This window comes from Cornus florida, unplaced genomic scaffold, assembly GCF_030987335.1.
Source record: "Cornus florida cultivar Cherokee Brave unplaced genomic scaffold, ASM3098733v1 CherokeeBrave_3.0.0_Hap2_Chr11, whole genome shotgun sequence".
Taxonomy (NCBI): Eukaryota; Viridiplantae; Streptophyta; class Magnoliopsida; order Cornales; family Cornaceae; genus Cornus; species Cornus florida.
In genome coordinates, this window is record NW_026775581.1 from 98025722 (window position 1) to 98035913 (window position 10192).

At 38.1% G+C, this 10192-nt stretch overlaps 1 protein-coding gene across 1 annotated transcript; it reads right to left on the reverse strand.

Moving 5' to 3' along the window:
- Positions 1–2142: 2142 nt before the first annotated feature.
- LOC132287102 (uncharacterized) lies at positions 2143–9867 on the reverse strand. Its single transcript, XM_059789605.1, has 3 exons — positions 9121–9867; positions 2723–2794; positions 2143–2362 (listed from the first exon to the last, which is right to left on the reverse strand). Exons 1-3 carry the CDS (start codon positions 9697–9699, stop codon positions 2360–2362), a joined length of 654 nt encoding a protein of 217 aa, XP_059645588.1. The 5' UTR covers positions 9700–9867; the 3' UTR covers positions 2143–2359.
- Positions 9868–10192: the final 325 nt, after the last annotated feature.

The window sequence follows — 10192 nt, forward strand, 5'->3', positions numbered from 1 at the left end:
TCCTAAATTGAAGACACAATGTCCATGCAAAATCGGTATTACATTCGTTAACACATTTAGTTTAAGGATGCAGCACTCATTCAACATATTAGATTTTATAGTGTTGCATCCTTGATTTAATTGTAAAGTATACAGAGGCCTTCTTTGCCCTTTACCTAAACTACGCAAGAAAGCCTGTACCAGCGAGGATCCAAATTTGTGTGTTACCTACAAATATAAATACGTGTGTGCGTGTGTGCACACACGCACGCGCGAGGCTGGTTTATAATAAACCGAGAAATATGATGTTCAGAGTTTAGTTTGGCTCTTTTTTATTTTATTTTTTATTTTTTTATTCCTGACAATGAGATTTGTTTGTTTGGTCATTTAACCGACTTCAATTAAGATTGATTAAAAAATGAGTTACAAAACACAAACTTAAGTTCACGTGCTTAATCAAATCGCTCATTAACGAGTTTTTTTTTTTAATCTGCTCATTAACGAGTTTAACAAGCAAAAATATTAAGATTATTTAGACTTCAGACTTCTTTTTTTCTTTTTTGGAAAGGTAATTAGTAATTTGTATAAATAAAAATCTGTACATAGGCCCAAATTGTAGGCCCAAAGAAAATGCATCAAGCAAGAGTTAGTCAACAATACCAAGGCAAAGCCCAAAGATTCGAATTAGTATGCTACATTGCTATTTTCAGGATCGACAAGAGGATTCTTTGCTGGACTCAGTAGAAAAATCTTACGCCATAACCAAGAACATTAAAATTTATCATACACATCTACCTTTAAGTTCGGTTTGTTTACTTAAAAAGCGAACATAAACCCGAAGTTCAATTTATTCATTTACAGATCTACTTTGTCACGTCCACAATCAAGGAATTAAAATAAATCTTTCAGGAAAAAGATAGGTAAAAAGTAAAAACTGACTAGAAGCACTGGCAATGGTTATTAGTTGCACTTTTCTAACCAGACCTAATTCTTTACCCTAGCCGTGCCCAAGTAAAGAACAAAGTGACATGGGGTGCTTTGAAAATTTCTCACCCATTTCCTCCTTTTCCTTTCCCAAATAGACTAGAAAACAACCAACAAGTAGTTGGAATCTTACGTTGCTTGTCATCACAACCTTTTTATCTTAAAGAGCCATCATTCTAGGCCAAGTATTAGCAATAAGTTTGAGATTCTCATCTACAGATAAGTACACAATCACATATTCTTCAGCTTTTATTATCACCCATTGCAAGCTCTTTCACACCAAAATCCACTACCAAAAAACTAAGAAAAAAGCAACCCCTTTCCTTCCTCAGAATCAATCCCAATCTTTTCATCATACCCTTTCTTTTCTCCTCCTTTCCTTTCCTTCCTTTATAAGACTGGCATCCCTGTGGTTCAATCCCCACCATTTCTTTTCTCAGAATAACAGATGTGTTACGCATGTGTTCATCGGGTTGGTGACTATGACTCCGGCAATCAAGGTATGCAGTTGGTTTTGCCTGCAGCAAGAGCTGAGGAAGTTGTGAACCAGCAAGCACCAACTGGGTTGACCGGAATAGCCAGAGAAGGCCGTGGTTGCGGAGATATGAAGCAGTGTGTGTGCTCACCCACACGCCACCCTGGATCGTTCAGGTGCAGGCGCCATTATGCTGAGTATAAATGGGTGGGTCGACCACGGCCCAAGCTCAGGTAGTTGAGTACTAAAAAGTCTGTTTGATGTCGAATGAAGGGAATGCATACGATCCATCTTAAAGGTTTCAAAAGGAAATCACATTCAAATAGTACCATAAGAGCACCATTTTTCCTCCATGGTTTCATTTCAGATGACGAATTTCAAAATTGAAATGCTGTGTGGAAAAAGTAAGTGGTGCAATAAAATCCAAGGGATGTCCCGAAAGCCCCAAGCATGTGTGTCATTCTGGTGTACAATTAAACTTTACCTATGTGCTATATATAGTGTATATCCCACTTTCTTCTTCTACATAAATATGATGAATTGGTTTATATGTCAGTTTGTAATCTTAACAGAGCAAACAAATTGTCCACCCAGAGGATGCACCATTTGAGATGCATTAGACGAGAGATGCACCTGCCAAGTGCGCAATGCATTTCCATACTTGGCTAAGATTACCACACACTCTTGCATAACACATTAGATCCTGATAAGAAGACAGATATACATATATATAGATATAGATGTTTGATATATTACATCCAAATAATGCTTTCCCCAGGATTTCAGTATGACAGTTATTACAGAAACAGGTGACATGATATACACATTCTGAAATTCACATACCCAAATCTGCAGAAAAGGGCCATGCACACCATTCACCCTTTTTGCTTTGTTCCACTTCCTATGTTCAATCCAAATTCATCACTGGCCAGAAGGCAGAAAGACATTATTGTTAGTAGAACATAACCAGTACAAAGAGATCAATATATATATACACACACACACACACACACACACTCACAAGTACCAATCCAACTCAATCTACCATTGCCCACAATTGTATTAGACCTACAACAATAGGAACCATGGTTCTCTCTGACTCTCTGAGTCTGAGTCTCAAACAAATGTAAGAGTAAACAGAAATTTTCAGAAGGTACAATCAAGGATGGGAAGCCCATTAACTGGGTCTTGATTGAACAATTTTATATTGATGACTATGGTGTTAAATTTTGTAAAGGACATCGACCTGCTAACAACAAAAGCAATTTAAAAATGATCCCTTACCTCAGGGTAACAATTTTGCCGGACAATTGTTTGGTTGCGTGTATTTACATAAACCTCGCAAGATATTTTTGCCTATTTAAAAACAACATAATTTGTAAGGATTAGAAAATATGACTTTTAATCTACGAACTAAGAAGGTCTGGAAAATGAAATAATTAGAAGGACGCAAAACTATTATAAAGTTGCTTTCTTTGCAGTTGGCTATAACAACCATTTATCATCATTAGCCTTTTGTAGAGACGCAATAGTATCATAACATAGCTTTCTTTGCAGTTGGCTATAACAACTATATATCATCATCAGTTCCATGTACGCTTTCAAGTTGATTACACAATATTGATCAGCAAAACTGCACAATTATTTATTTGCAAATGAATTTCAAACAAAATAATTGACAATATAACGTTTTGCAGCTTTATAGCCAAGTAAAGGGCCACACGCATACAACTTCCTCCTCCAATCTTGACTTAGAAAACTGCCATATGTACATAATGATACCACTCTAGTGTTTAAACAATTTTTCTTTTCCTAGTTGGTACTCACACACGCTCCCCAAGGGAAGTGTTTAAACAATTTTGCTATACCGTTCCAAAAAGTAATCATGTCTGCCTAAAAAATCATCTAGTGGTATGGAGTTCATGTTGAACAATTTGCAAGGGACCCAAGTTATGTCTAATATTAAGCAATGCAAACATGTATGTAAGAAGTGGGACATTTTATATTCACGCCAATCCATTTTATATCGCCTGTATTCTAAAAAGTGACTGGTTATTTAACTAAAAAGAAGTGGCTAAACTAAGGTGAAATCAAGCATCCAAAAATATCACCATGGGCAGAAAAGAACTAGGCAGCTTGGCTAGGTTCCTATAATCCTATTCCCTTTAAAAGAAAACCCAAAAGAGAATGTCCAGCAAAGGCCTCTTAAGAAGTTTTCCCTGAAATTTTACTTCCACCTATATCATTAATAGGTCAGGCATCAAGGCATATTATAGTTATTATTTGAAATATATATATAAAGTAGTCTCTAGACCTGGAGATTTATCACCAGTTGAATTAATCACCTTTAGAATAAAGGAAAGAAAAGCACCAGCAGAACTAACCTGGTATACTGAATCAAGTTAGACTCTTCACTTCACAAAAAGTTTGTGAAGACAGTCTTAAGAGTGGAAACTTGAAAGAGCTTGACCCACCTAGGAATCTGATTCTTTAGTAGTGAAGAACCCTCCTACATTAAGTACCTCTTCTGCCCTCAATCCTTGAATAAAAAGATGAAAGCTAGCCCTTCTTCAGTCAGTTTCATTAAGTTGGGCACATACCAATGGAGCAAGTAAAAGATCGATGTTGGAAATGAGAAGGGCCATAAGAGTACAACTTGCGTTAAATAAGGTAAACAAACAACCATTCACCTTGCTGTGTTTTGAGCACTTTGTATGCAAAGGACTTGACAATACAAATTTGTGACAGATGTAATAAGACAAAAATAAAATACATACACATTTATATCTTGTGAGTTTGTGTAAATGACAAGCAAATTACATATTCAGACACAGCTGTACATACATAAATAAGGGGCTCAAGATCTTAAGGCGTTTTCTGAACTGTCACTTACTCAATACTCTGGTTATTTCAGTAAATTGTGATCCAAGCAAGCAGAGAATCTCTCTCTCCCAATCCAACTATGAGTGGAAAATTTTGAAACTCAATCAAGCACTATATGTATCAACAAATGAACTGTCACTACCTTGGTGTCAATAACAAATGTAAACTATTCAGGATTTGAGCCAAATGTCTTGAAAGGATCAATTACACCAAGTGAATTAAAGAGAAGGGGAAAAGTAATATAGTCAACAAGATACTATTGGGATTAACCAGGGTCCATCATATCCAAAGAACATAAAATACAGAGAAATAATAAGAGAGGGATTCTATCTAACCCACACATCAAGAAACCATGGATCGTAATAAAATGACAAATCACCAGTCCCTGTAATCCATTAAATATTCAAAAGAAACTCCTTTTTTACATCCATTAACCTTTTTCCAAAATTTCAGTAAAAGACTAAGTTCCAGGATAATGAATATCAATGCATCAATTAGGATGAGGAATGGAAAAGTGGAAAGAAGGAAATGCAAGAGAGATAAAGTAACTATACCTAGGAAAAGGAAGGGAATTTAATTTTTTTAAATGAAAAGGAAAGGGGTAAGGCTACGTTTGGTACGATGCAATGTAATGCATTAAAGCTTTTCATTCTCTTTCTGCTGTTTGGTAGATCACAATAAAGTAGGAATTACCATTCTCTTGGAATGACCATTCTTGCAAAAAGTTGGAATGGTCATTCATCTACAAGAGTTAAAAAGGAGCATTCAATTCCATCAGAGAATCATAATAAGATATAGGGTAAAATAAACCTCCTCCCCTGCAGTTACACCTAATTACACTCGCATTCAAGTTTGAATTTTGTAACACTTACCCTGCTATGACCGTTAGACCGCTCACGGACGTGAAATGTCTACCTCTAATATTATAATAATATAGTGGAGGAAATATATGTAATATTGAAATGTCACTTTGCCCTCCTTATATATTTCATTTTATTCCTCTCTCTCTCCACTTCCTACCACCACCGCCTCCCAACCAGGCCACCTCCTCCCACCAGTACCACCTTTCTCTTATCTATTCTTCCCTATTCTCTATTCTCTTGTTTTTTTACTCTCCATCTCCAACCATTGTCACTGCCTCCCACCACCACACCACCAAACGAACAAATCCAATAATTGAATTTTATTATATTACAGTTTTAAAATGAGTGAAATTCCTATATTGAACACCATGTCACATAAAGACATTATTTTATTCTAACAAATAAGATTAAAATAATACGAGTATTAGTAGTATTCATGTGTCCTTATAATTAGGAATTCAGCACTTATGACATGTGCATACATACCCGCACTAACACGTGATCCTGGAGTCCATGTAACAATAGCCTCCCACCACTTCCACCAACATTGCCACAACCACTACTACCTCTCTCCTGTCCACCTCTTCTACTTTCGCCACCCCTCCCACCACAACCACATATATTCTCTCTCTTCTTCCTCTCAAACCAGATTACCTACTTTCTCTTTACATATACACACACACACACACATATAGGTATATACCTTGTGTATATCTCTAATTTTAAGGTTGAAATGATGAAAATTAAGTGACGGGGTTTCATTTTCAGTATATGGGTAATTAAGCCTCTGGCCTACCAAATGGGATAACAACCAGCCCAAGAATCATCCCAGTTGCCTAAAGGTAGGAACAAACACTTCCAACCACAGAGTAGTTCAATAATTAAGGAGTACAATCTCCTCTATCTTCTCTCTTCTCTACTAGCACCACCTCTTTCTCTCTTCACCACCTCATCCATCAACCGCCAAATCATCCCTAAGTCCCATACAGCGGGAGCAAGAGCGAGAGAGCGTCAAAGTTCAAAATTACTTGAGAGCGGGAGCATCTCGAGAGCGGCTGTATAATTATATATTATAGATATGTGTTATATGAAATATGATTATATTAATTTATTAATTTGTAATTTTTATGCATTTTCTTTAACTAATATAAAATGCATTTGATAATATATTTGGAAATGTATAATGTAGTGAACATTCTTGTTAATTAAATAAAAATGTATAACTTATAATAGGAGGAGTTGTCTAGTGGTTACAGGTTAGTTGCAATACTTTGCTAGCTAATGGTTACACTTCAAGCCGTCTCCCATACAGCGTGAAAGGAAAGTGGGACACAACCTCCGTTTGATATACATATGCAATGCACACATGGCAGCTACTGAATGGTTTTGTGTGGATTCCTGAATCCTCAAAGTGAGTTCCCAAATTCTGAAAACCAAATCTGCGAATTATGCCTCGCTCCCAAATCGCAAATACACGTGCGGAGTGCTGATTCATCAGACAGTTGAACGAATCCTGTGACTGGGCCTCCTCCCACCTTCAATGTCATCTATTACCTATTCCATAATTAGGGGCCTCATGTTATACACAACATGTGTTTACCTAGACACACAATAGGAGTAGATACATTCCTTGCACTGCACTCGCCTACCACCTTCCTTATTGTATGTTCTCAAGAACATTATATATTCTCATTGTAATCATCCTTTGCAATATGAAATATACAGTCAATTATTGTCTCCCTGAGATTTAGCTTGCACTTTTGGCAGTAATGTCTACTTAAATGTCTATTTAATCTCTTCAATAGACTCTTTTTTTTAACATTAACTTACCTTAATAATGTGAAACATGCTTTTTAATTCCTCTTTTTTTCCAATTTTTTAATTTTTTCCTAACTTTTTCCTCTCTCCCTCTTCTTACTCATGCCTCTTCTTCTCTCCCACTTTTTTTTTTTTTTTTTTATTTTTATTCAATCACAGCTTCTCCAAGAATTGGAACACAGGAAAATTGAACAAGACTTATTTACAATTCTTTAAACATTATAATTTAGCTTTTACAAATCCTAGCATAAATTTCAATGTAAGGCTTTCTTCTACTAAGATTTTCCTTATAAATATGTTAAATAAAAAAATGTTACTTTGGATATGAAAAACTTTAAAAAGAAAAGGGTAAATTGCAGTGACACCCCCCCAGGTTTGCCTAAAAGACAGGTAGATACAACTTAGGCCATTTTTAGACAATGATACTCCCCAGGTTTGCAAACTTGAACAATGACAACACACTATAAAAAAAGAGCCAAACACAACCTTAATTGACATGAAATGTCTAATACGCCCTAAGATATACTTTAATTCTCTCATAAAATGACCAAACTACCCTCTCCTTATCTTTCTCTTTTCAATCCTATTTTTGCCAAACACAGATTCTCATCTCTCTCTTTCAACCCTCTCATCTCGGTGGCGGCAGCAAAGGTCGTGGGTGAAGATGTGATGGTCGGGTGGTGGCGGCGAAGGTCGTGGATGAAATGGGTTCGCCGAAATCGGATTGTGGGTGAAATGGGTTAGCCAAAGTCAATTTTTGGTGGTGGGGTTGGATATGGTGGTGGTCGGATGTGTGGCACTCGCCGTCGTCGAGCACATCGTTTGAAGCCGTCGCCGTAACAATCCATCTCATCGTGCTGGTTAGCATCGTCTTCTTCCCGAGGGTTGCAAAGGCACGGCTTAACGAAGTTTTAAGCCGCAAATTCTTCCAACAGTTGGTCTCCGCTGTCGGGTACTGCATTTGTGTGGGGTCTACCATAGAGATCTGATGCCGGACAACCTCCTTGTCGACGACAAAGGCGATTTGAAGGTTGCGGATTTCGGACTCAGTGCGGTCACGAACCAGATCTGACCGGCGTATGTGGTGCCGGAGTCCACCAATCACAGAGCCACATCAACATCCTCATTTGCTGCCCGCGGTTCATTCCACGACGGTAAGTCCTGTCGGTGTCATCCTTGAACATCGGCGGTAGGTTTTGTGCATCGTGGGTGTGATAAGGTGGTGGTGGGTCAAAATTGGCGGTGGGTTCATTTGGAAGTGGTTATGGACGGTGGTGGTGGGGCGAAATTGGTTATGGGTGTGATGGGGTGGTGGCTGGTTCATTTAGGGGTGATGGTTGATGGTGGTGGTGACTGGTTGGTTGAAATTGGTTGTAGGGGTGGTTGTGGATGGTGGTGGTGAGTTGAATTTGGTTGTGGGTGTGATGGGGTGGTGGGGTGTGTGTACGAAAGGGGATAAGGCCTAATTTAGGGGTGGTTAGGGTTCTCGTTGTGGACGGCGGTGGTGGTGTTGGTGGTGTGATCCAAACACAGGGTTGAGGGTCAATTTGGTCAATTCATAGGAAATTATAAAGTTAATTTAGTCAATTTTGAAGTCAAAGGGTAAACATGTACTTTCATCACGTTTGGAGTGTCTTTGTTCGGTTTAGCAAACATGGGGGTGTCACTGTCCAAAAATGGCCTAAATTGTATCTAACTGTCTTTTAGACAAACATGGGTGTCACTGCAATTTACCTAAAAGAAAATTAAACTTAATAGATATCATTAAAAAATAAAAAACTCAATCTCAAAAGGTAAGAATAAGAATATTTAAACAAGAATTATTGATATTTTATATCAATATAATTCTACCCCTGCTGCCGAATTAAATTAAAAGTGAATTTTAAAATCCAAAACATTTCTACTCATTCCAATCACAAGGCCAAACATGAAAACTATTCAAAAGTAACTCCCTTGCAAATATAAATTATATATTCCACATTATCATCTTCTTATTACTTGGGTCGTACCACCACAAGATGTGGGTGTATGAATTTCTTGCTAAGATTATATTATTAAAATCAAAAATCAAAAGAAAATATAAATAAATTTACTTGTGTCGCATAAGTGGAATTTTACCTCGAGTGGAAGGTCGAGGAAGAACAACCCGAGCCGACCACGAATCACCGTGACTGTATCAAACGGAACCGAACCCCTAGCCAAATCTTCAAGCAAAAGAATGACGTCAGAGAAAACTTCCACTCCATCCAAGTCAAGCCTAGCGTCCACGTACGACGACCCCATCGCCCTCACGTGCCCATAATCCGACGTCACAAACCCTAGATTCTTCCCCCTGTACCCAATCGCCATCTCCAGCGATCGATAATCCATCGAGTACAGATCTCTGTTTCGAACCTTGAGTGTGAGGTTCAATGCGATGTCAATTGCGATGGTAGGTTCGGTGTGGAATTGAATTCGTTCGAGGCGGAAGCGGACCATCTCGAGGTCGGGATCGGAGGGCCAGAGGGAGTAGACGGCGACGGCGGCGAGGAGGAGAGCGGCGGTGCAGAGGAGACGGCAACTCCACTGGCGGCGGCGGACGACGGCGGGGAGGTAGAGAGGGAGAACGACGTAGTTTTGGTGGTGCTGGTTTGGAGGTAGAGGGTGGTAGTAGTGAGATGGTGGTGGTGGTTCGTCGACGAGCTTTGGTGATGCCATTGCGCGATGTCAGGTGTGTTGGGTTTTTGGTCCGGAGATATAGAACTACAGTCTACAGGTGTGATTTGGGAGTGAGTTTCGTGAGTGGAGAGGAAGTTGAGGTGGGCCCAAGTGGATTGTTTGTTTTTTTGCTCTTCATTGTTTTGTTGCGGTGTGAATGAAGTGAATCTTACTCTTTGCCTCTTTGGCTTTTATTTTTCTTATATATATATATTTAAAAATTATTTGCAGTCTAAATGGGACAGCCTATCATTTTACTTTACCTCTTTTTTTTTTTTTTTTTTTTTTTTTTTTTTTAACACTCCGTAATCAATAATATTATGAACTTTTAAGCAAAGAAATTAGATAGCAAGGTACGTTCTTTTTACCTGTGTCAAAACATGTATATTTGGCCTCTCACTATTAATGTAATATCTGTTTTGCCATTTTATTTTATTTTTCTATATATCCAAGATGGTCTGCATGCTAATAATCACAAAGTATATGTTTTTTT

Coding starts and splice junctions, on each gene's coding strand:
- LOC132287102 (XM_059789605.1), bottom strand. CDS start 9,699: ATGGCATCACCAAAGCTCGTCGACGAACCACCACCACCATCTCACTAC. Junction 2,795..9,120: donor TCCTCGACCTTCCACTCGAG/GTAAAATTCCAC, acceptor GTTTTTAAATAG/GCAAAAATATCTTGCGAGGT.